The sequence below is a fragment of the Rhinolophus sinicus genome, chromosome 8, assembly GCF_057876585.1.
Source record: "Rhinolophus sinicus isolate RSI-liver-muscle chromosome 8, RSI-T2T, whole genome shotgun sequence".
NCBI lineage: Eukaryota > Metazoa > Chordata > Mammalia > Chiroptera > Rhinolophidae > Rhinolophus > Rhinolophus sinicus.
Genome location: NC_142508.1, coordinates 27280275 through 27307950, shown reverse-complemented (window position 1 = coordinate 27307950; position 27676 = coordinate 27280275). Strand labels below are relative to the sequence as shown.

The window sequence follows — 27676 nt, the reverse complement described above, 5'->3', positions numbered from 1 at the left end:
TTTCTTACTGTTTTTAATATTCTCCAACTCTTTTCCAATTTGCAGGCCCCGAATCAAATTAATTTGAATTTTAAAAAGAGGGGTGTACTTAAGGAAACCAAATGTAAACCATGTGTAAAGAGGAAAAAAGACTCTTCAGTTATGCAACTTATTTACACATAATAAACACATGGTGAATTTATCCATGGAGAAAATGTTGTGTGCTTCACTCTTGATCTCTCTGTTTCAAGATGCAGGTATAGAAAATAAGGGTTTTTTGTGTTTGCTTTTTTAGCGTCTATTTGTATCTATGAATGACACAGCAGCCTAGTACTGCCAGAGTAAGTAGCTCCCTGACAAAACACCAATAGCAGCGTTTGCCAAGTCCACTAGAAGTTAGAAACTGGCAAAACACATGACCAGTAGTAAACAAATGAAACACTTTGAGCATCTGTGATGATGTAAACATTCATTCATAAATTTCCATTTACTGCAACAATACTCTCATTGTAAAGCGTTAACTCAATAACTATTGATTATGTTTCAACTAGATGAAAGATTTAAAATCTAGTTCAGCAAATACTGGTTGCCGAAGGTGATGGCTGTGTTCCAACCCAGTTGCCAAACTGATTCTATAGACCACAGACTTTTAATTTCCAGAGCTGTCAATCTGACACAATTTATCAACAATCATATATAGAATCCTGAGCACCAAAAACCCACCCGTTTCTTCCCATTCCATTTACTCATTTATCTAGAATTTATTACCATGTCATATGGTGTTTTACTTCACTTGTAGAATACACAAAATGGTGGGATCAAGAGAAAATTAACATGTATGGAAAACTGCCCTACTAAGAAGAAAATGTTGATGGTTACTGAATAAGCAGAAGGAAGACCTGGAATCACACAGAGGAAGGCTTAGGAAGGAACATGGATCTTTAGGCTTTAAAAAAAAAAAAAAAAAGAATGTGACCAGCACATGTCTGCAAAGGAAAGTTACTACGAATAACTTTTACGCTTTCCCTTTCCCTTTTGCTGTATCACATCTACCATAGGTTTAACAGCTCATAAACTGAAGCCAACTTTCTGAATGATCATTTAATTCTTGAAAAGTAACCATAAACTAAGGGGGGAAAGTACTGAGACATTAATCCTGGCAGCAGGCAGCAACGTAGGCCCAAAAGCTTAATGGGGCTGAGCTGAATGGGACATAACAAGATGACTATCCTAACAAAAGACAGCCCGTGTCCTCCGCTGCCTGAGGAATGTTCCTCCCCGTATGTGTTTGAACACGGGAGAGCATAAAGTGCCAGTTAAACTGAGTAATGTTGCAGAACTAAATCACGGGGATTTTGTTCAGTTCTCCAGCAGAGTATAAAAATCCTTAAACCTGAGAGTATTGTTTTAATCAAGGGTTTGAATAAGCAGTCCTTCCTATTATTGTAATAGCTAATAGAAACATTTTCTTTAGAATCCTCACCCCCTGCAAAGCTGCATGAATAAAACCTATATCCACATAAAAGTTATATAAAGAAAGTGGGCTATATTTGGTTTTTTGAAGTGTGCTTTTAATTTTATGAAATAGCTTTTGAAGAAATGTGGAAAGGAATTTGCAATTTGATTTTAAGCAATTCTATTTTTTGTAAATGTAGATATTTAACTTCGCTATTGTACTGGCGTTAATACTCGTTTTTTGAATAGAACTAAACAATTGATATGATATATGATATAGCCTTAGAGAGCTTTGATTTGTTTTATTGGGTAATTTGTATTCAGTATGGAGGAGGTGACCTAAAGCTTTGCATTTAGTGATTGCACACGAGACCCAGGCACCTGCAAAATTCTACACTATATTTCATCAGGTGAATCTACCATGACCCGGAAGGCTCACCTCTAGAGAAGATGGTTTGGCCTCAATAACACTTTGAATCTTTACACTCTCTGGGGTTTTGCACACTCCTTTACACACAGGTCTTTGTCATTAATGAGAGTCACATGAGTGGATCCCTGAATGGCACTTTGGAGAGTGGTGGCACACGTCTTTAACAAGCTAACCCTTCGGGCTATAACATGAAAGGGCACCCTGTATTTAGGATGGTGTGGGAATAAAAGGCAGAGGTAATTTGCACTGCTGAAGAAGTAAGTGTTAGGTCGTCACTGCTTTCTATGTGATAGATGGAGGAGAGCAGAAAAAGTGTGTTTGAGTTTAGTAAATCACTGTTTATTTTTCTTGCTAATAATGTATAAAGTTTGGGGGACTTTTCTAAAATTTGAAAGATTTCCCCCAGCTAATCCTATTAAGGTGCTTCAGAAAGAAACATCAACAGATTTTTCTCTTGCTCATATTGACTGCCTATTTTAGAATAGCTTTGATGCTAGTATGCTGATAAATACTGTCTGTGTCTCACCAAAGACACCCTCCCTACAAATGGGAGTGAATGTGAGTTGGCAGTATGGTGAGAGGACAGGAATGGGAAGTGAGACACAAAAACTCCATTTTGCGTCACATACACCATCTTGTGTTTTTGTTTTTGCTTTTTTAAGTTGTCAGTGACAAGAAAATCCAGGTGTCAACAGAGGTAAAAGAGCAGGATGGTGTCTAAACAGAAGTGAGAATCAGTAAGTAGTTTGTGGGAATCTAAACGGACATATTTTCTAAATACTCTCAAAATAGGAAAAAAATAAGAAAAGAAAAAAGAAAAGAGAAGAGAAGAGAAGAGAAAAGAAAAGAAAAGAAAAGAAAAGAAAAGAAAAGAAAGGAAAAGAAAAGAAAAGAAAAGAAAAGAAAAGAAAAGAAAAGAAAAGAAAAGAAAAGAAAAGAAAAGAAAAGAAAAGAAAAGAAAAGAAAAGAAAAGAAAAGAAAAAAAAAAGAAAAAGCCAAACAGGCAAGTCATCCTATCTCCCAAAAGTTAGGAGTAGTCACCTGCTTTGCACTAGCTCCGCCCCTCCCCTCAGAGGTTCCTCCCCTCCTCCTAAGGATTCAGAAACGCTGAGGGGTCAACCTGATGTGTTTGGAGGTCATAAGAATGGGAGCCCTTTTGGGACGGACTCTCCCCCACCCCCACCCCACTCCCAGCAGGTGAGTCACAGGAGGGTGGTCAGGAGGGTAGGGCTGTGCGACTGGGGGGCCGCTGGAAGTGCCGTCAACTACAGGGAAGCAGAGGGCAGTCCCTGGCCCACACCCTTCATGAATTTGCTCCCGGGGCTTTTCCAAATCCTCTCTGTTGGTTTCCACTCCATCTTGCTTTATACTATAAGTAACAGCTTTCTCTGTTTTAATATATTTGAAATAATTTAACTCAGGTTAAATTATTCTTCCAATGTCACAACATTAGTAAGAGGCAAATTTGGGGCTGAACAATGAATGCTCTTTAGCTGTTAAATCTTGGTGCGCTTCCCATTACACAACACTGCCTGACTTGTCACATAATTCTTCTAAGCAATGTTTTGTTATTTTTGCTACACTTAGGATGAAACTTAACTTTAACATACATACAGCAATGACATGTCCCTTCAATACAAAGTGTAAAAAGGAATAATATTATTTAGTTTTTTTAGATTAGAATGAAGATAAGGGTTTACCACTCAAATTTACATTTATTGTAAGTTTTGCTTGATACAAGAAGGATGTTCAAGAATAGAGGCTCTTGTTGATTTCCTGTGTAATCGAACTCATGTCATAGGAACCATAGTTTCTTTTTCTTTTTTTCTTTTTTTTTTTCAGTTAAGTAGAGAACTATTGAAAAAAGAAAGTATCATAAAAATGATACTTTAAAAGAGAAATATGGCTAGTTAACCAAACTGTCAAAAATCTTCAACTTCACAAATTATCAAAGAAATAAAAATGAGAACAAAGAGGTAGACCTTGTCCTTAATTCGATCTCTCACTATCCTGTAAGTTTGTTCAGTGGACTGAGCTCTTGCTCTGAATGAAAGGGACAGACCTGAAACTCTTGGTTGGTGGGAAAAAAGGCAAGACATTACCAAAAACATTCTCTTTATTTGGCTGGCTCTCTGGTGCTGGCAGATGATTAAAGCTTGACCTTTCTCTTGGCAGCCCTTTGAATGCTTTAAAAATCTGTGTCCAGACTGGGCTTCTCACTCCTGCAAAATCATGGCCTATCGCTTTGCATCTGAGGGCCTCCTCCTCCCATGACACAACAATATAACCTCGCTGCCAGGTCGTCTCTGATTAAGTCTGTACACCTACCCAGAGGTTCTGGCCGGAAACCATCCGTCTAGGTTTTTCACAGACTCCTGTCTGGCTGCTGGAGTGTGGAGCCAGCTCATCTTCACTACCCAACCAACGTCTCCATCTTGAGATTTCTCAGGAAAGAACCAGACTGTAGTCCACTTAATTTTCCAACAGAACAGGACACAACTCAGGGTTTTCCATTTGTACTATATAATCTTATTTTACAAGATTTAAAATGAGGAGAGGAGCAGATACCCAGCCTTACCTCACTTGGAAAATGTATCTAATACACAGAAAGCTAGCAGCTCGCTCCCCAAATCAAAATCTTTTTATTAATCTTATTTCCCTCTACCCTCTTAACCATTTTTTTTTTTTTTTTTTAATTTCTATGTGGTAAGAGATTTAGTAGTCATCTAACCAGGTCTTGGCAACCTATTTTTGCAAATCCTGAGAAAGACCTGACTTCTCATTGGCATTTATTATTTGAAAACATTGGTCTAAATTTCCCAGTGCTTATCTTGTTAGAAAGACAATATTCCTTGCTTTTGAGATTGTAGTGAAATGTGCTTCTCAAGAATTATTGACATGAGTTTAAATTGGCAAAACTCTTTGAAAAACATTCTGGCAATGTGTTTCATGCATTTTCTAATGGCATGTTCTTTGATTTCGTAATTCTGTTTCTGAGAACACATTTTAAGTATTAATCTTGAATGCAAAAAAAAAAAAAAAATCTACACAACATAAAAGCTACCCTTAAAAATATGCCAGAAACAACCTAAATGGAAACAATAAATAAGTGATTAAATAAGATCATGGAAACCCAGGTAATGGAATATTATGGAGCAGTAAAATGTTTTTGAAGTTTATACCATAATACGAAAAAGCAATGCTAATTTAATGGAAAATGGAAAACTATGGCTATAAAATTCTACCTATAGCATAATGATAACCATGTTAAAAAGCATTAACAGTGACTATCAATGAGTGTTAGAACATCAGGAAAGTTTTCCCTCTCTCCAACTATTTCATATATATACACATACACACTGGGGGCACCCCAAAAATGTACACACATAACTTGTATTCATCTTTTGATATTGGTATATATTAAGTATAACAATTTTAATACAGTTTTTCCTTCTTAAAATGTGTATACATTTTTGTGACACCCTGTATGTGTGTGTGTGTGTGTTTTAAAATTTCATATACTGAGTATATTTTCTAATGCTAAAACAATAGTTAGAAAAAATATGAAAAGAATTAAAATTGAAAATAATAATTATGACACATTTCATTTTTGGAAGACATTAAATATTTATTTATTTCTGTTTCCACATCAATTGTGATCCCAGACTTGGAGACTTTGCATCCAAAACGGCTCTCAGCCCATCTTCCCTTTCCTGGGCCCGTGGCCGCTATTCTTATCCGTGTCCTCTTACTCCTACTCCTCAACCACTGCACCAGATTGGCCTCCCTGATTCGAGGCATCTCTTTAATCTCAATTCAAATCATTTCTAGTGTTGTGATTTACAGGCAAAGTACTTAAATAACTGAGCATCAGGTTAATTCATCTGCAATAATATACTCCTACAACTTTCTGAGAAGTATATACAAAAGGATAATATACATAAAGTACTTGGCACATAGTAACTTTTCAATGAATGGCAGTTCTCATTATTATAATTTGAATTCTGTTATTCTTTTTGTTTTTCACTTATAATGCTGCTGTACTGTGAACTTTTAAATACAGATTCTCCACAAAACCATTTAAGATCCTACACAAGTTTGTCTCAAACACCTTTTCCACTTTATTTCACAAAATTCTACTTCCTGTTTTCTGGGTATGCCCCTTTGTTCCTCTAAACAGGCACCATCAGCTTCATTTATCCCTCCATCTTCCATACCTTCCTGCCTGTGTCCCACCTTTCTTATGTTATCTGAGAACTTTCTGGATCCCCATGCCAAATTAGATTGCTATCTCCTCTGGAACTCCATAATATTGTCTAATATTCTCAATGACATAAAACCTTCGGTTCAGCATCCTTGTTGGCTATTTAGGGCTTAGCTGAAAAAGCAACCTCCTCAGAGAGCTGTGCCAGACCACCCAATCTAACAGGGCCCTCAGCCACTATCACATTTCCTTACATTTCTAGTTACCCAGCTTCCCCCCTTCTTTTCCCTACCATTCTCCCAATAGATGTTTTACTTCTCTAGAACAGAACTGTTTTCCTTAACTACTGCTAGTACTGTGTCTTTTAAACAATGAAAGCCCAATAAATGTGTAAAATTGTATTACAAACTATGAAAAATGTATCACTACACTAAACCTGGTAAGGATGATCCTGATTTGAAAATCGTTACTAAGGTCTCTCAGTTATCCTCTCCACATCAACATACACAGAGAGATTATTCACACACATTCACTCACACACTTTCACACACACATCCATTCATAGACACTTGCACACACATATCTCTGGGGTCTTGATCCCGCCATGATTTACATAATGTCAGTGAGCAGGCATAGCAGCCACCAATTATAGCAAACTTGGAAATGCTCTACCTGGAAGCTCCCAGTGGAAGCCGTGATCTGTTGTATTCAAGACGCACAGAAATGACAATGGGAAGAGAGGGAGAAAGAAACAGCGATGTGAAAAGTTGAGGGAAAACCTTTGGGAACAATAATACTTTCAGTATAGTTCACTTTATAGTACAGTTTAGTAAAGTCTGACAGAAAATTCAAACCAATGCAAAGTTAGAAAAAAATATTGAAATTCAAAATATGAAGAAAAGCAATCATGTAGATCCACAAAACTACAGCTTTCTTCCGCAGCAAATGTGTTGTTGATTTTAAATTTGTAAGGAACATAGTATGGGATTTTTAATATTTTCTTTAAGAGAAAGATAGGAAAAGAAAACTGTAATAAATTTAAGAAAAAATAATTCAGAAATAAAGAAATAGCTGTGTAATGTCTTTTAAAAATTAATCAAGACTAAATTAGGGAAAAAAGGAAAGAAGTGGACTTCCACAGTTATAGTATTCATCCTAAAACCTTTTCAGAAATGTTTCTAAGTCAATGGAGATGTTCAGTCCTTTCTGGCTCTTCACCACAGCTGCTTGACGTTCGTTCTCAGAAAACATGAGCACTTGTTATCTCCTCTCAGTCCTCTGTTGTCACCCTCTGCTGCCCTTTAGACTTTTACCATCAGCATTTAAACATGTTCAATATTTCCCACTATAATCAAAATCCTTCCACTGACCTATTTTCCGTCTGCATTCCAGTTTCTGTCTCTCTTCCCCACTTACCACAGAAGTATTACAAAATTATTTATACCTGCTTTCTCCATTGTTCTCACTTCTCACTCCTCGATCCTCTTTAAATTGAAATTCATTATTTAGTATCCCTACAATAATCTCTGTGATAAATTGAATAATACCACTGCCCCTAATATGTTCATGTCCCAATCCCAGGCGTCTGTGAATATGTTACCTCAGGTGGCAAAAGGAATTTTGCACATGTGATTCAATAAACTATTTGAAGATTAGGAGTGCCCTAGATTAGCCAGGTGGGCCAAGTGATGTCATCACAAGCTTCCTGATAAGAGAAAGGAAGTGGGAGAAAATATGGCCACAGAGCAGAAGGAGATAGAATGACATAAGCAAGAAGTTGGAGTGACCTGAGAGTGTCATGAGCCAAGGACTGTAAATTGTCTGTAGATGCTGGGAAGGCACGGAAATGGGTTCTCCCCCATGACTTGCAGGGGCAGCCAAACCCACCTACACCTTCACTGTAACCCAGTGAGACTGATTTTTGACTCTGGTCTCCAGGAGTGTAAGAGAATAAATTTGTGTTAACTTTAAGCTACCACATTGGTGGTAATTTATTACAGCAGTAATAAGAAAGTAATCCAGATCCATGCACTACATCATACTGGACAATTTCCAGTCTTCCTCATATTCGACTTTTCAGTAACAACCTCTGAGCTCCTTAGATACACTGGTTTTCTTACTAGATCTTTGGCTCATTTTTCTCAGATTCCTTGCTTACTCCTTCCTTTCTATCAGAAGAGTAAATGTCAGAGTTTCTCAACATTCAGTCTGAAACCACACCATTCTCCCTCACTGAGCAGTCATATCTACTCTTCTCTTGAAATCAAAAGCTCCCTCCTGTCTCTGCTTGGTTCCGAGTATAAGTATGCATACATGCGTATTTGAGCACTCTACTGATTATCTATCACACAGACATCTCCAATTTAATGTGTGCACAGCTAACCTAATTTCTTTCCCTTAAGTTTGCTTTATTTTCAGTGTTAACAATCTCAGGAAAATGTATCCACCGACTATCTATGTGTGTTTCTAACCTAAAACCTGGGAGTCACACAGACTTACCTCCTTTCCTCCCCTACAATATACAATCAAGCACTAAGCCTGGTCCAGTCCACCTCTAAAATGCCTATTGTGGCCCCTGTCGGTGACCCTATTCTAGTTCCAGTCACAATCTGGACATGACAAAACGAATACAGTAGTCTTAGGGCATACTGTGCAATGTGACCGCATTAACCAAATTCAATTCCCACACAAACAAGCCGATGTCCACATAATAGCCATGGTAATATTTAAACACACAGACACATACATACCCACAAATAATGTGTTATTACTCACTTGCTTAGCACTCTGCCCTTAGAATATGATTCAAGAAATCTTTCCTTTAGATTTTGGTCTCTGCCTCATTCTCTAACTTCATTTCTCACTATTCCATCCCTTTCCCTCTAATCACTTCCTGGTCCCCTTCTCTAGGCTCATTGAAATTTTCATGGTTTCCTATCACAGTCCAGGGTCATAGAATTTTTCTCTCTCTTTTGTCTGGAATTCTTTCTCCACCACCTTTGTTTTGGTCACTTATTGCCTAACTAATTCTCATCCATGCTGATTCTCAGCTCAAGTATTCTCTGATATCCTCTCCAAAACCAAGTGAGAGTATCCTTTAATAGGATCCCATGTCACCTTGCACTTTGACTTGTCAATGCTCATAATGTTTAAATATACCTAAGAAAATTGTCTTCTCCTGTTAATTTTTTTTGCTTTTTATTTAACAGCTCTATAGAGATGTAAGTGAAATATAATAAATCGCACATATTAAAAGTGTCAATTTGTTAAGTTGTGATGTGCATACACACTCATGAAACAATCATCACATATACATCAGCTGCAAGTTTCCTGTCGCCCCTTTGTTCTCACAAGATCGTACAACACTTGTCTTTTTCCCTGATATGTTCTGGGCATATATCCCAGATGTATGCCTGGCACATAGTGGCATTCAAAATATATTTGATGAATTAATTGATGAGCAAAGATGTTCATTAAAGCATTACATATAGAAGGAAATGCTAGAAACAATCTGTGTGTTCTTGTGATTGCAAATTTTATAAACTAATATAAAACTATGCACCACTGAAAATTATCTTTTATGAGAACAATGAATTATATTTGGATATACTTAAGTAGAAAAGCAAGGATTCAAAAAGCCTATAAAATATTATTCTGGCCATATATATTTACATACATTTTATGAGTAGCTAAGAAGGGTAATCGGTATTGACACAAAAACGTAAGCAGCGTAGAAAGGACAGGTGATTTTAATTTTCTTTTTTGTGCTTCTCTGAAACTTTCATAGACAATGTGTCATAATATATTGAATGGGACCTTTCCTGTGTCTTGGAATTTTGGCTAAAGCCCCATACAGAGGACAACAAGTAGTAAGTATTTCCATATTCTAAACAGAACAGCCAAAAAGCTGTCAGACATCCCATTCTTGAATTTTCTAAGAGGCAATCAAATTGGTCTTTCTGCTGTCATCTACACCGTTCCAGACTACGAAAGAAAGGCATAATTTTGTTGAAGAGGAAAGTTGGCAGAAAGTGTGGCATTCTAGAATATTTTTCACCCCATCCCATATCTAAGGGAAAGGCAAAGAATGTCATTGCTTTAAGTGATCATTATACGCCAAAAGAAATACTCTTAGAAAGTAAAGATGATAGCGAGAAGGGTGATTGGCCTTGTTAGCCCTGGCTGAGCTGCATTTGTTCCCAGGCCCACCCATGCTGCCACCGGAGTGGAATATGGTGAGAAAGGTCTTAGGGGCTTCAACTTATATATATCCTTAGAAATTGGGAGCTTTTGTCCTGGAGGCATGAGTTTGACTACAGAGAGGGCAGCAAGCATCAGCTCACCCTCTATATGGTACAGAAAAGATGATCTAGTATCTTCTGCAGCAAGTGGCTACTGTAGAATGCAACCAGTTCAAATCACCTTGATTTCTGTGTTAAAATGAGGGACATATGCACATTTTAAGCACAAGGCTTTGTGGTGCTCTTTTCTAAAATTACATATATTCATAGAAAAGTAAATGTTTACACACAAAATATGTTCTGCTTTTAAGATGATTTTATAAAAAAATGATTATTTTCTTAGGATAGAATCTAGAATTGGAAATGCTAGGCAAACTGGTGTAAATAACTAAGCATCTAAATGTATATTGCTAGATTATTTTCTAAAACTTATAGAAAATTTTAATTTCTCAGAAAATGTTGAGTATTAATGTTCTTTTAAAATTGCTAACTTATTAAAAAAGTATCTTATTATAATTTGGATTTATTTGTGCTGAAATCAAGTGATTTATTAGACTCGCTGTTTATATGTATTTATATCTTTGTGGTATATCTGTTTACATCATTTGCTCTCAGGTTTTACTGTCTTCTTTTTTTATTTTTACGTGTTCCTGATAAACTTAATGGTATCTAAGATTTCTGTTAAATGTGGTTAATTCAGTTCTATATTTCAGTGAATTGTTTTAGCAGTAGTCACATAAGTTCCATTAATAAAGAAGTTTCATCCATTCATCTATTTATTCAATGACTATTTATTCAGCAAGTCATCGGCCAGCTTTAGTGCTGAAATAAACAAGGAACTAGTCTCGAGATGCTTGTCAGAGAGAAGACTTGGATAATTACTATAAAAGTAAACAAGGTAACATGTAGTAGTTTGTATTAATCTGCTTGGGCTGCCATAACAAAATACCACAGACTGGATTGCTTAAAAAACAGAAATTTCTTTTCTCATAGTTCTGGAGACTAGAAGTCTAAGATCAAGGATTAGAGTCTGGTGAGACCTCTCCCTCTGGATTGCAGATGTCCACCTTCCCACTGTATTCTCACAATGATCTTTCCTACATGCTTGTGACTTCAGAAGGGCAGAGGGAGAGAGAGAGACCATGAGTGTGCTCTGGTGTCTCTTTTCATGAGGACGCTAATCCTATTGAATCAGAGCCTTATCCTGATTTAATCTTGATTACTTCCTTACTCCAAATACAACCACACTTAGAGTTTGGACTTCAACATATGAATTTTTGGGGGACACAACTTTCAGTCTATAACATAGTTTATTAGAGATACTCCATAGTGGGAATAGTAAGACAATCAGGAAACATGATCATTTATTCATACAGTATAAATTGATTGAGTGCCTAATGTGTACCAGGCCTTGTGCTAAATATTAGTAATAATAACTGTTTTCCAGGAGAAGCTAATCATCTTATGAAGCAAGAGACGTGATAAATTGCAATGCAATTTAAATGATAGAACCATCACAAAGCACTATGGAAACACTACAGAAGGAACAAATAGATCTGTCCCTAGGAATTGGGAAAGAAATTACAAAAAAGTAAATATGTATTCGGATCTCAAATATTGATTAGGATTGTGTAATGCAAAGAGAAAAAAGTCATATATAATATTAATGGCTATTGATGTGGTTCCTCATATGATGTCTTGTGTTTTCTTCCTCACTTCTGAGATTTTTCAAAAATTATTTTCTGAGCAGTGCCACCATAGGCTGAAGCTCCTGTGTCGTCCTCTCCTACTAAAATCCTCAGAGAAAGGTAATGGAAGACAGGAGGAATCCGGCTACTATTGCCGTCTTTCAAAGTTGATATTATCTGTTGTGGCCCCAAGAAAGCCTTCTCCTCTCATTCTACTACATACTGGTCTCATAATAATATGCCTTGCATAGTGGTTACTTTCTAATGTCAACATATAAGCTACATGTGCATATGATGGGACCACAAAAATCATAACATCAGCCATATGACTTATGTGCATATCAACCAAAAATATTTGTCTTATACTTGGACAACTTTTTTTTTTAAGTGAGTGTCTAGATTTAGCTAGCCTAATGAGATCATTCCCATTCTTAACTATTAAACTATGTGTGTAAATTTTAAATAATCTCTAAGACTCAGGTTTGTAGTGGTTCCTTATAGTACGCAGGAACAATTATTATGTATTATTTGGTCACTGACAACTGACAAAGAGATAACCACAGAATCTGAATATTAATGAAATCAACAACAAGAGATAAAAATCTAAGAACCATAGAACCACAGTTGTGTGCTATGTACCAGGCAATATTTTCAGTACCTTACCCAGCGGCATCTCATGGAACACCATGAGGTAGGTACTGTTGCTATCTCCATTTTACATTGAAGGCATAAAGAAGTTAACTAACTTGCCCCAGCTCATATAACAGAATACAGGGCTTTCAGTTTTGTAACCCACATATTAGTGAAATCATATGGTTTTCGACTTTTTCTGTCTGACTTATTTCGCTTAGCGTAATAATCTCAAGATCCATCCTTGTCGCAAATGGCACTATTTCATCTTTTCTTATGGCAGAATAGTATTCCATTGTGTTTATATACTAAATCGATACAAAACTGAAAGCAACAAAGGAACAAGACAAACAAATAAAGAAACAAAAACTCATAGACACAGACAACAGTTTAGTGGTTACCAGAGGGTAAGGGGCGGGGGTGGTAGAAGAGGGTAAACAGGATCAAATACATGGTGATGGAAGGAGAACTGACTCTGGGTGATGAGAAAACAATGTGATATATAGATGATGTATTACAGAATTGTACACTTGAAACCTGTGTAACTTTGCTAACCATTGTCACCCCAATAAACTTTAGTTAAAAAAAAAAAATGAATACAGGAGTGAGATTGAAGCCTCACAGGTCTGACTCCAGAGTTTCTGGTCCTTAGTGCTATAATCTACAGTTAAGCTAAAAGGAAGAGATGCTGATCAGTAAGGTAGGGAAATAATTTGGCTAAAGCAAAAATTTTCCTGTGGTAAAAAAAAAGTCAGTCCCTTTTTTGTCTTCTACAAGCTTACCCTCTAATTTCTCAAATTGCATCATAACAAAATTTCTTATAATTACCAGTAGACCAAATTAAAAATGCCATGGTACATGTCTATGGTCTATTTAGAAATATAACGAAAGGATAAAAGTCTAGCAGTGAAGGAGGAAGAAAATAATTTTTACATATTTTTACATATTATTAAGAATCAGCCTTGTATTCCCCCCTTATGAGTAGCGTCCCAAAGACCTGCCTTGTCTACTGTGTTAAGTGTGGGTTCAAGAGATTAAGGGCACTGATGGGCATCTGGTTCACTGTTGTTTCCTTCTCCGGGCAACCTCGCATCGCTATACATCTGTTTTATTGATTCAGAAGAGCACTTGAGATGCTTTACAGTTGATTTTGACAAGTGCTACAATTTGATAGGGGAAGATAATTCTTGCTGAGATGATTTTCAAAGTACAGAAATTATACTTTTGAGTAGATAGTACCTTTCTTTATGATCAGAATTTTCATTTAATATACAGCACACTTAAGCTTGATAATCACATTTCCCTTTTGCTGGAAAAAAAAAGTGGTGGATGTCTTTGATATCCTATGTTAAAGCATCACGCATTCGATTTCATTCTTGATTTTGATTGTTTTCTTTGTTGCAGATAAAGCATGTCTGCCAAATTTAAAGATATCAGATTTATAAAAGACTATATATGAATATGGAGTGGGGTTATTAATTAAATGAGAGTCTCCTGATCATGTGACTAAGCTGATTGATGAGTTCCTGGGGTGTACATATTCTACATGCCTCTAAATCCATGAAACTGAGAATTAATCAGTAATGCCTTAAACACCACATACTTATTATTGATAGAAAAATCACTTTTAAGAAGTAAAATGTATTGGTGTAATTTTAATTTATAAAGTATTCTTTTGTCACATAGACCTTCCCATTAGTTTAATTATAAGAGAATATTTTAATATTTAATATTTCAGATAATTCTTGATGAATAATTATCATTGGTTTGCTTTGTTTCAATTAATGCTGTGCCAAATGTTGACAAATTTTAAATCCCATCAAGGTTTACAGCCTATCTAATGCCAGTTCAAGATTCTAACCTGGCTGAAAGGAAACTGAATGGTTCAGTGCTTTGGGATCTCAATCCTGTTTGCAAGGTTCATCTCAACATAATGTCCTCAGTAATTAAAACCTTTATTATGATGTGATGAAAACTAAAACCTGGTCCATACCTCCATGTTAGCAAATCATTTCTAGGTATTTGATCCATCTTCGTATAATTTTGTGCATTACGTACAAAAATCAGTGGAAATATTCAATTAATATGAGATGGGTTTCACAGTTACCTTGACTACATGCTATACTCCTGCCAAACAAAACTGGTGTCAGTGTTTAAAATGGTTAAAGAGCACCTCAGGGGTGGCGGGTTAGCTCAGTTGGTTAGAGTGTGGTGCTGACAAACCCAACGTTGCCGGTTCGATCACTGCTAGGCCACTGTGAGCTGCGCCCTCCTCAAAAAAAAAAAAAAAAAGAGCACCTCAGACTTCTTCCCCTGCTCCTTAGCTCTGCTGGTTTCTGTGAAGCTTCTCCTGATTTCCCAATTAGCAACTAAATTTTAGAGCCAACAAACCATTCTTACTAGAATGTCTAAAGTGGGTTTTCTCAGTCCAACATACATAATTAATTCTTGTTCTTGTTCTGGGTATTAGGAAGAAAGCCTTCAGTTTGTTCCTCTATTCTACCATTTTCCAACTAAAGAACTTTGAGGAAATTTTTCACTTATCTAAGCCACAGATTCCAAATCAACACAGTGTCCTAGGCTTATTGTTTTTTTAATGGGACTTCTGAGAAAATAAAAGAGAATAATGAATGTACAACTTTAACACAATGCCTGTAACATAAGAAACTCACAAAAACTGATAACTGTGTTTAAAGTTCTTTTTCATCACCAATGCCACTTTCCTAGTTACGACTCCAGGCTTGGTTTAGTGTAATAAAAATAATATCCTCATGCTTCATCCTTCCATTTTCCACCCACTTCAGTTCTCTTGTACAACAGCAGTATTTGTCATAAAATACTGCTTTCATTTTATAAATCCCATATTAAAAATAGGCTATATATATCTCATACATCAAACCATAGGATTCAAAGCTTTCCATTGCCTGACTCCAAAACTTTTGTAGTGTACTCTTTTATTATTCCCCTACATAAACCTGCTGTCTATCCTAACTGAATTACATTTTGATTATCAATTTCATCTCATATTTTCACACGTGTGCACACTTTCACTTGTATAAAAGTAAATACAATAAGCACACAATAGAAACTTTTTTTTACATGATAAAATTTTAGCCAGTCTTGGAATCATTCTGAATACACATACTCTTAAGTCTTAAATATCTGGACAAATAGCCATAACAACTAACAGAATTAATTGAATATGTTACTAAATGTGACTTGTACTCATAAACCTATTTGATTTCTACTCACGTTATAGGTATATGTGGGCATATATTGTTGAAAAACCTGAGTATGTTTTCTTATTTTGGTTAAGAGCAACTATTTTTAACTTCATATGACTTTCTCATTGATGGTTGACAATAGTTCATCTTCTCAAGATCACCATTACTTGTTCAGTATTAAGAAATATGGATATGGAGGTTGTAGAAAGGTGGCTGAATATATACTGATCAAAGATCGCACAATCCCAATTTAATACTTGGATCAGTCCATATTTGAAGCTTATTTTATTGTGATCTGCTCTTTTGCTTTAAAAAATAAAAAAAGGGAAAGATGTAGAGAGAAAGAGAGATGGTTGACCCCTTCCACATCACTCTCTAACACAGAAATGTATCTAAGAGGAAAGACAAGAAAATGACATTAGGTATTAGGTTGGTGCAAACGTAATTGCAGTTTAAAAGATTTAAAATAATTGCAAAAACCGCAATTACTTTTGCACCAACCTAATAGAATTGGATGATTATTCACTGACAGAATTTTCTTTTTTTTTCTTTAATAGCTTTCTTGAGATATAATTAATGTACTATAAAATCCATCTTAAATGTACAGTTCAATAAATGTTAGTACATTTGTAGTCATCAGCCATAACCACAATCTGGTTTTAGAATACTACAATTGCCCAAAACATTCCTTCACGTCACCAACTGCAGTCAGTCCCACTCCCATACCACGATTACCAATAAACACAGTAATCTTCATTCTGCTTCTATAACTTTGCCGTTTCTAAGAAATTTTGTATAAATGTAATCATACAAATATATAGTCATTTAATTTGGACTTTTTCCAAGTTCAGCACGATATTATTCAGGATTATCTATGTTCCTGCATCTATCAGTAGTTGGTTCCCTTTCCTTGCTGAGTAGTATGCTCTCATATGGATAGATCACAATTTGCTTAGTCATTCATCAATTGATGTTAATTTTGATTGCTTCCAGTTTATAAGAATAAAGCTACTGTGAACCTGTACATACAAGTCTTTGTGTGGACATGTTTTTACTTTTGGGGAGTAAATACCTAGGAGTGGGATTATCATAATAAGTACATGTTTAAGTTTGTAAGAAATCGTCAAACTATTTCCAAAGTTCTGTACCATCTTACTTTCCCACCAACAATGTATGAGGTTTCCAGGTTCTCTGTAACTTCTGTGACACTTAATATTGTCTGTCTTTTTTATGACAGCCATGTCAGTGGGTATGCAGTGTTATCATCATTTAATTTACGTTTGCCTATTGAATAGTGATGTTGAACTTCTTTGTATTAACCTGTTCCCCATTTAAATATCATTTTGGTGTCTATTCATATCTTTTGCTATTTTTTATTGGGTTGTTTGTCTTTTTTTATTAAATCAAAAAATTCTTCATACACCCTAGATACAAGTACTTATCACATATATGTGATTTGTAAATATTTCCTCTCAATTGGTGGCTTGTTTTTTTCTTTTATTAGTGACTGTCTTTGAAGGCAAAGATTTTAAATTTTGATGAAATCCAAAGTGTATATATGTTTTAATTTTATGGACCATGATGTGAAGTGTTTGTACTATAAAGTTGGTGATAATGTTGTTTAATCCTTCTATATTCTTACTAATTTTCTATTTATTCATGTTATCAATTCCTGATATTAAAATCACCAACTAGTGTTGCGTCCTGCACAACACAAGCAGTGGGAAAGCGAGGGAGGCGGCAGGGGCTAAATTCTATTATAGAAATAAAGAGACCAGAGACACTGAATGCAGAGAAACCACAGAGGACCAAGGGACTCACAGCCTCAAGAGACTGGAGCCCCGAATCGGGTCGTCGTGGGTATTTATTGCTTTTTTACAATAGGCATCACATGATTCTGGGCAGGGTCTGTAAAACTCTTACACCACTAATACAATCAGCATGTTCCCAATATCCAATCATATTGTCCCAAAGCAACCTGTGCATGCTGTCCCCATGTGAACAAGGTGCGGTGTATACAATCCCTGGGGGAGCAGGTCTCTCATGGCAATCATCCCATGAGCCAAGCGGGGAGTGAGATGGTTTCACTCAATTAATCATTCCTTAGCACAATAGAGTGCTGGTCACTTGAAGCAGGAGTCAGCAGCTCCCAGGAAACATTGAAGGAGGGGCATCCCTCCTAGTTTCAAAGGCTAACTCATGGGGGTCCCTGGGGTCCCGTCTGGCTTAAGTCGTCCCTCCCTTGAGGAAACTTACTCGTCTTTGACCGCAGACCCAGCATACTGGGACCAAGAGAGGAGACCTATAAAACTCAACCCCTAAGAGGGACAACCCGCAACCCTCTTTCCCTAAGGAAAGGATGGTAGGGACAAGCGGCTAGGCTGCTGTGTGACAACACCTCCCCCTTTTTGTTTTTGTAATGTGAGAAAAACAGACCGTGCCGTTTCTTCATTCAATGCCTTTCGGAGGGAGGCATGTCCGCATCCGAAGACTAAACAAAACAAACAGAATACAATAATCAGTGTTACAATAACACCAATAAACCCACCACCCAGGTTTTTTATCCATTTAACCGGATTCAAGGAGGACAATCCATCCGCAGCAGCTGACAAAACATCTTCTCCGGGTAAAAGTTGAAGCTTAGCGCTAGACATTTGATCAACCTCTTGTTGTAATTGTACAATATTTACAGTGAGATTAGGCATGTGCCCCAAAAGATGAGCACGAACATCATTCCAAGGAGTACGAGTTTGATTATAATCAAAAGGGGTTACACAATAAGTGGTTACATTCCAATCACATTTAAGAGAAATCATAGTACGTAAATTTTCTAACTGATCACCAAGAGAAACTACTGTTGTTTCTAAATCTACTAATCTGACATTAATTTCTTCATCTATCTTAACCTGTTGATTCCAAGTTTTACTAGCATTTTCATGCCATTGTTGTACAAATTCAGTAGTTTGAACAGTCTGGTGTAAAGCGACACCAGAAACAGCAGCAACCGTGGTTACAGCAATTATTCCCATTATAGCAGCAATTAACAATCCAATAAACCTTTTTGCTCGATGAACAATCTTATGAAGCAATTGAAGAACAATATGAACAGTAGGAGATCCCTCCCACACTCTAGGGGCTCGGACAGGAATCCATAGACCCCGTCTTTTTCTTAAAATCATAATTTTATCTTCTGAGGAATTATAAATGGAGGAATCTATACAAGTATACAAACGACAATGAAAACATTCAACAAGGCTAAGGGAATTCTCTATAGTAAATTTTCCAATCAGGAAAACATAAGGCAATTTAAGGCAAGCTTGTAAATTAAGCTTTTGATATTTTTCAAAATTAAAGGTGTACCGTTTATTATTATCCTTGGTCAAATTTCCATTCCAAATGCCAATAGGCGCTAAAGCCAAGGCCACCTTCCACAAGGTCTTTTGCACTGGACCCCTAATGGGAGTAATCATTTTTAACTGAGGTGGGGCCAGAACTTTATCTATCCAATAAATGGACAGATCATAAGGAGATTTAACTATTTTTGGAAATCCTCCTAACACTAATTTGTCTTTAAGAGATTGGGGCTCAGAGCACCTTCCTGAAGAGCAGGTGTGCATAGCGATCCCAAAAGGTCCCCAATCAACAATTGTACCTATGGAATTTCGAGCTAGCACTCTATCAAAACTTCCTCTACATTCTTCCCAATGAATACGGGAATGATTGGCTGCCCACTTCTCTTGAGGACAAGTAGAAATGGGAGGAGGATACAGATGGGTACTCAACCCTTCAGTCTGAAATCCTTTTCCTGAAAGCATGAACAAGTCCCTATAGGACTCAGTCCCTTCACCCTTAGGGGTGACCCACACTTGATCCTTTACCAGAATACAAGGAGGGACTGGACCAATGCAAAGAGGAGGATAAACAAATCCCAAGGCAGTTGTTTTGGTGAGATTAAATTCTCTGCCTTCTTCATCAGGAAATTCTGGACCTCTCTGATCCTCTGGTCCTGGGAACCAGGAGCTATCATTTATATAAATCAGAGGAGGCGCATCATTCCAAGTTACAGGTGTCAGCAATGGAGGATTGGGAACATAAGCCCAATATGTGAAGTTTTCTGCTTTAACACCCATGGGAAGGAAACTTACAGCCATGAGAATGGCCATCATGGAGATAAGCATGTTGGAGGCTGTTCTCGGCATTCCTAACACTATAAGATTTCTCTCTGCCTCTCGGGACAATTTCTTAATCTGCTTCCAAGTAGGCAGCGGGTTGCGTCTAGGAGGAGCTCTAAGAATCCGGATGCGTGGAACCCTCGGCTGCGATGTCTCAGATGATGAAGACGCCTCACTGGGAGGAGGTGCCGGCGGCGGATACGTCTGGCCTGATGGACATCTCGGCTGCGGAACCACCACAGGGGCTGGAGGAGCCGGGGAAGTCGGAGCCTGATGACGGGGGCCCATGAAGCGATTCATCCACCGGTAGGGGTCGCTCGGTGCCACGCATCGGTAGGTCGCGTACACCTGGGTCATCGGTGGAGATCCCATCTGGCGAGTGATGATCACATTCCGCGGAGGAACAGCATCCGAGGTTTGGACCAGCGTGCTGATTGCCATGTTCTGCAAGGGATCGGACTCCATGATAAGGCTTAATGCACCGGCTTGGCACCCACAGAGGACGTTCTTTTGATCCTGGAGAAATACAAGCATAACCTCGTCCCCATGTTAACAGAGTCCCTAAATGCCATTGATTGGTCTGGATATCCTTCCACCAAATGGGCACATCTTCCAAAGCCTTAGGGCTATGGAGATTATTAAAATGTCTTTCTGCAGCTGTGTGTCCAAGATGAGGCTCCATATTATTAGAGCCAGAAAAATTTAAAAAATTCAAAGTGAACATAGCTTTGGCTAATTGCACCTGCGGAGGATCCTTGTCTCCCCCTTTTTGTTTTTGTAATTGTTTCTTTAAAGTACAATTAGCTCGCTCCACAATGGCTTGACCTTTAGGATTATAAGGAATTCCAGTGGTATGGTGAATATTCCACTGTTCACAAAATTTGGTAAATTTATTGCTAGTATAAGCAGGACCGTTATCTGTTTTAATGGCTTTGGGAAGTCCCATAACAGAAAAACAAATTAACAAGTGCCTGCAAGCGTGTCCTGCAGTTTCACCACTCTGAGCGGTTGTAGTGATATATCCAGAAGATGTGTCAATTGTGACATGTACAAATGACAATTTCCCAAATGAAGGAACATGGGTTACATCCATCTGCCAAATATCATTGGGTACTAAACCTCGGGGATTAACCCCTTCTGGGCATTCTTGAGGAGCATTAAGAATCTGACAAGTTGGGCAAGTTTGAACAATATGCTTGGCCTGTTTACAGGTAATTGGGAACCGAGCCCGAAGACCTGCAGCATTGGCATGAGTCAAAGAATGGAATTTGGTTGCCTCGGTAACTAATACATTAGCAACCAAAGAATCAGCAATGGCATTGCCACGCGTCAAAGGTCCCGGGAGGGGAGTATGAGCGCGTATATGAGTGATGAAAAATGGATGTTGTCTATTTCTAACTACTTGTTGGAGTTGATTAAAAAGAAACTGGAGAGACGGATTAGAGTTGTTAGACAGAAGCGCCGTCTCTATATTTTGTACTGTATGTACAACATAAGCAGAATCAGAGACAATATTCAAAGGCTCACCACACTCCTGCAGAGCAGTTAAAACTGCAACTAATTCTGCTCTCTGGGCTGAGGTACAATTAGTCTGAATAACCTGTTGGTCAACTTCACTAACAATAGCAGCTTTGCCATTACTGGACCCATCAGTAAAAACTGTCCTCCCTTGGGAAATAGGAACTGAACTTAACCTTTTCGGGAGAATCCAACTAGTTTTTAATAGAAACTGAAACAATTTATGTTTAGGATAATGGTTATCAATTATGCCGAAATATCCACAAACAGCAATTTGCCAAACTTCAGAATGAATATTTAAATGATTTATTTGCTGTTTTTTAAAGGGAACTATTATCTTATTGGCTTCTATTCCATTTAAATGAAGAACTCTGGTTCGAGCTCGAGAAACAAGTTCTGAAATTAACTCTAAGTATGTTGGAAGAGATTTAACAAAATTATTAGGCAGAAACAACCACTCCACAAGGTCATTTTGTTGGACAATAACTGCGGTTGGTGAATGAGGAGTGGGAAAAATTAAAATTTGTAAGGGTTGAGAGGGATCTATGCGCTGAACCTGAGCTTCTTGAATTTTCTTTTCTACTAATTCCAACTCCTGACAAGCCTGAGGGGTTAAAGTACGGGGACTATTCAATTGAGAAGGACCCCGTAAAAGACTAAACAAATTATTCAGCGCATAAGTTGGGATTCCCAGAGTGGGACGTAACCAATTAATATCTCCCAACAATTTTTGTAAATCATTTAAAGTGGAAATTTGATCTCTTCTGATCTGTACCTTTTGAGGTTTAATCGTTTGTCTGTCCAAGATAGCTCCCAAATATTTGATGGGAGTTGTAGTTTGAATTTTATCAGGAGCAATGCAGAGTCCTGCCATCTCAAGTTGCTCTTGCAACAGTTTGAAACAATCTGCAAGGACTTCTGGGGAAGACGCAGCACAGAGAATGTCATCCATATAATGAATGATATAACAGGCTGGAAATTTCTCTCTGACTGGAGCAACAGCTCTAGCCACATAAAATTGACAAATGGTAGGGCTATTTAGCATTCCCTGAGGGAGTACTTTCCACTGATACCTCTTGATTGGTTCTTTATTATTTAAAGATGGTATTGAAAATGCAAATTTAGGGCAATCCTCAGGATGTAAAGGAATTGAATAAAAGCAATCTTGTAGGTCTATGACCACCAATGGCCAATTTTTTGGAATCATGGATGGCTGAGGAAGGCCAGGTTGAAGTGGACCCATGGGTTCAATTAAAGAATTAACTACTCTTAAATCTGTGAGCATTCTCCATTTTCCTGATCTTTTCTTTATAACAAATACTGGGGAATTCCACGGACTAGTGGAAGACTCTATATGATCTTGTTCTAATTGAATCTGTACCATTTCCATTAATGCCTCTAATTTCTCCTTAGAAAGGGGCCACTGTTCAATCCAATGAGGCTTATTATCTATCCATTTAAGAGCTAAAGGAGTTTTTAGCTCAGCGACAGCGGCCCCTAACAAAAAGGCTGTTGATCTTGTGAATGAAATCCTATCCCTTCTCTGCCCACCTGTAATGCAGGTTGGAGAGGTTGGGTAATGCCCTGATTAAATTTGCCTAAACCTTGTCCTGGTAGATACCCCATCTGTTTCATCATTTGCTGACTTTGAGGACTATACTGTCCTGGGGGAATAACAATTTTTGCTCTCCATTGAGAAAGTAAATCTCTACCCCATAAACTTATTGGAATATCAGCAACATATGGCTGCAAAAATCCTTTTTGTCCTTCTGGCCCAAGGCAAGGAAGGATATGGGTGCTTTGAAGCAATTTTGAAATTTCTCCTACTCCAACAACATTTATGTCGGCTTGTTGGGTAGGCCAATTTGCAGGCCAATCTTGAGAGCAAATGATGGAGACGTCTGCACCTGTATCCATAAGTCCTAAAAATTTTCTGTCTTGAAGGCTAATGTGGCATAAAGGACGAATGCTAGAAATTTTCTCTGCCAGGAATGTTCCTGCTAAACCTGTACTTCCAAATCCTCCTGTTCTTTTTTGAGTTCCTCGTAAATTGGGTGGAATATATGGAATTAAGAGAAGCTGAGCAACTTTTTCTCCTTTTTTTGCTGACCATGGAACTGAAGAAGACATAACAATTTGAATTTCTCCTTTAAAATCTGGGTCTATTATTCCGGTGTGGACAGTAACTCCTTTTGATGTTAAGCTGGAACGACCAAGGAGGAGTCCCACCGTATTTTTGGGAATTGGTCCAACAATGCCTGTAGGCACCCGGAGAGGTGTTTCCCCTGGGAGTAATAAAATATTTTGAGCAGTACAAACATCTACTGCAGCACTTTCTTCAGTGGCAGAAGTTAATTGCTCAATGGATAGTTTTGAGGGGGCGGCACCGTGTGATAATTCTGTGGTGCCGCTGGGTTGGCAAACATCCCCAGTTGAGGGATTGTCTGACCCACAAATGCCCCGGTTGTTGTCTGGGCCTGGGGCTGGCCCAGCTTCCCGTTTCCCTGAAGCAAAGTGCCGTCTTTATGATATTTAGATCTGCAAGCGGAGGCCCAATGATTTCCTTTCTGACAGCGTGGACACAATCCAGGCTGTTTTGTACCTTGAAAAGGTGTGGGCTGAGGAGGTTGAGGGTTGTTTTTACTTTTAACCCTGCAATTTCTTTTAGTATGTCCTGTTTTTCCGCAATTATGGCAAGTGCCAGAAAACTTATCCCTTTTTTGAAAAGCACCGGTAATTGCATTAGCCAATAGTGCTGCCTTATGATCCTCAGTCCCTACTTCTTGGCACAAGCGCAAATACCCCATTGCATCTGTCTTTCCTTTTTGTGCCCCTATGGCTCTTTGACAATCCTTATTAGCATTCTCATATGCCATAATCTGAAGGATCACATCTGCAGCTACAGGATTAGTAATTTGTTTTTTAATGGCTTCCTGGAGTCGAGCCAGGAAATCAGAATAAGGCTCCTGAGATCCTTGAAGAACTTTCTGAAAGGAGGAATGAGTCTTTCCTTCTACTTCAATCTTTTCCCATGCAGCAAGGCAAATTTGTTTAAGTTGCTCTATAGCAACTCCTTGCATATCTAATTGATTACGGGTTGGTGCCCAGTGGCCTTTGCCAACAAGCTGATCAGCAGTAATATTAATGTTAAGAGCTTGGTTTTGTCTTTCTTTATTCTCAGCCCCTTCAATCCACCAAGTTTTAAACTGCAAGAATTGTGCAGGAGTAAGGCAAGTTTGAGCTAAGGCCTGCCAGTCTGTTGGAATCATTCTGTGGCCATCAGCAATACCTCTAACGAGGCCAACAGTATAGGGAGAAGTAGTCCCAAACTGTAATACTGCCTGTTTTAACTCTTTAAGCAATTTAAAAGGAAAAGGCTCATACACTGCCTCATGGATTCCATCTGGGTTATTTTGACCAGGAGCTTCAATTTGTCTGAAAATCACTGGAAAATTAAGAGCATCCACATCTCCAGCCATTTTTGCCTGATGTATACCCTGCTCTAATGCTGACAATTTGAAGCTGAATTGTTTAGCTGTTATTGCTGGAGGCTTTTGAGCAAACGGATTGTTCTGAATAAATGGATTATTGGCATTACAGCAAGTCTTAGGCTGTTGCCACATCTGATTAGCACATGGAGGTGGTGGAGGCCAGAACGGAGGGGGAAACTCCTCCTGGAAACATTCCTCGAGATCAGGATAAAGATTTCGAGGGACTATAGTGGAATTAGACTCTGACCCCTCATCTTCTCTTTCCTTTTTAGTTCTCTTTGGTGAATCTCTCTTACCTTCCCTATCTTCCCTTTCCTCTTCAGAGTCTGTCTGTAGTGGTTCTAGAACTGACCGAACTAGTTCAAAAGTCTCCCAGATCGAACTTGGAAACGAAGTTCCGTTGGCATGGAGATCACGGAGATCTTGACCAACTGCTTCCCATTTATCTAAGTCTAAGGTTCCCAGGGTAGGAAACCAAGAGCAATGGACCTCAATTACTTTGAGAAGTTCTTCCAACCTCTTTTCTGAGGCCCTATGTTGTCCTTTTTTAAGCAACTGCTTCAGCAGGCAAATATAAGGTCTATACTTGCTTTCTGAATTTCCCATTTTTTCTTTCCCACAAGAAGGATACAAGAAGGAAAAAAAAAGAAACTTTCACTCAATATCCACTCTGATGCTCGGCCGGCCGTTCCCCTCGCGGGAACTTAGCACCTGTCTTGGCTAAGGCTCAACCGTATAAATCCCGGTCCAGGTTGGGGAAACCCCCAAGTAGCCGTTATGCCATATGACAGAGTGACGGAACCGCGGTGACGAGCCCACTCAAGCCCCGTAATCACGAAGATCGTGGGACCATAACCATACACACACACTCCCACGCACTGTCACTCAAAGATAGATTGAAAAGTATTTAATTACTTCCTCTGAATAACCTTGGTTTAATACTCTGAGTCCATAAAACTACCCCCTTACCAGGTAGCTGTCGCGCGACGGATGCTCAGAGGCCCCTCAACCGTATCTGCAGACCATACAACTCTTAGTTGTTCTTCTCTCCTCGTGCCCCACGTTGGGCGCCAGATGTTGCGTCCTGCACAACACAAGCAGTGGGAAAGCGAGGGAGGCGGCAGGGGCTAAATTCTATTATAGAAATAAAGAGACCAGAGACACTGAATGCAGAGAAACCACAGAGGACCAAGGGACTCACAGCCTCAAGAGACTGGAGCCCCGAATCGGGTCGTCGTGGGTATTTATTGCTTTTTTACAATAGGCATCACATGATTCTGGGCAGGGTCTGTAAAACTCTTACACCACTAATACAATCAGCATGTTCCCAATATCCAATCATATTGTCCCAAAGCAACCTGTGCATGCTGTCCCCATGTGAACAAGGTGCGGTGTATACAATCCCTGGGGGAGCAGGTCTCTCATGGCAATCATCCCATGAGCCAAGCGGGGAGTGAGATGGTTTCACTCAATTAATCATTCCTTAGCACAATAGAGTGCTGGTCACTTGAAGCAGGAGTCAGCAGCTCCCAGGAAACATTGAAGGAGGGGCATCCCTCCTAGTTTCAAAGGCTAACTCATGGGGGTCCCTGGGGTCCCGTCTGGCTTAAGTCGTCCCTCCCTTGAGGAAACTTACTCGTCTTTGACCGCAGACCCAGCATACTGGGACCAAGAGAGGAGACCTATAAAACTCAACCCCTAAGAGGGACAACCCGCAACCCTCTTTCCCTAAGGAAAGGATGGTAGGGACAAGCGGCTAGGCTGCTGTGTGACAACAAACTAGAATCATGGAATTATTTATTTGTCCTTTAAATTACATAAGTTTTTGTTTCATGCATTTTATCGCTCTTTTATAAGCTGTATATACATTTATGATTGTTATGTCTCCTTGACGTATTTACTTTTTATCATAAGAAACACTCATTATTTTATCTCTAGAAATAAATATTCCTTGTATTAAAGTCTGATATTATATCTGATATTAGCATGGCTGCTCCAGATCTCTTACAGTTATTGTTTGCATAGTATATATTTTCCCATCCTTCTATTTTCAACCAAATAGGTCAACAAATAGTGTCTGAAACTAAACTGTATTTTGTAGAACAGCAAATAGCTAGATCTTGCTTTTTAATACCATATGACAGTCTCTGACATTTGGTTTTTTATTTGCCTTTTATTTTGAAAGAGATTTTCACTAAATATTGGATTCTAGGTTGACCTTTTACTCTTTCAGGAAATTATCACTAAAAACTATCACTCCATTGTTCTTTCTGCTTGCCATTTTTTAATAAGAAGTCTGGGGTAATTATTCTCTTTCTCTATATGTTGTGTCATTTTTACTATCAGCCTGCATAAGTTTCATTTTTTCTCTTGTTTTTAGCAGTTTAAATATGATGTGCCTTAGTAGGTGTGTGTGTGTGTGTGTGTGTGTGTGTGTGTGCGCGTGGGTGTTTGTGTGTGTGTGTATGTGTGTGACCATATCGCTCCTACTAGTGGTGCTCAAGCTCTTCAGGTATGTGGCTTGATGTCTTTCATTATTTGGGGAAAATTCCTAGCCATTGTGTTTTCAAGGATTTTCTGCTCTGATCTTTCTCTTCTCTACTTTCCCTTCTCCTCCTTCTCCTTCTTCAAACCCCCACACCGT

General features: G+C 38.3%; 1 protein-coding gene across 1 annotated transcript; it reads right to left on the bottom strand.

Moving 5' to 3' along the window:
- Positions 1-8593: 8593 nt before the first annotated feature.
- Positions 8594-26803, bottom strand: LOC148757390 (uncharacterized). Its single transcript, XM_088800712.1, has 3 exons — positions 26002-26803; positions 19730-20539; positions 8594-8677 (listed from the first exon to the last, which is right to left on the bottom strand). The coding sequence occupies exons 2-3, from the start codon at positions 20486-20488 to the stop codon at positions 8594-8596; spliced, it is 843 nt and encodes a 280-aa protein (XP_088656838.1). The 5' UTR covers positions 20489-20539; positions 26002-26803.
- Between the last annotated feature and the right edge of the window lie 873 nt (positions 26804-27676).

Bases quoted from the DNA above. Each gene is read 5' to 3' on its own strand.
- LOC148757390 (XM_088800712.1), bottom strand. From the start codon at position 20,488: ATGGAGTCCGATCCCTTGCAGAACATGGCAATCAGCACGCTGGTCCAA. The intron at 8,678-19,729 runs GTAAAGGATCAA...TGTCATGTCCAG, and splicing joins CAGTCCCTCCTTGTATTCTG to ATTGTGACTGGAACTAGAAT.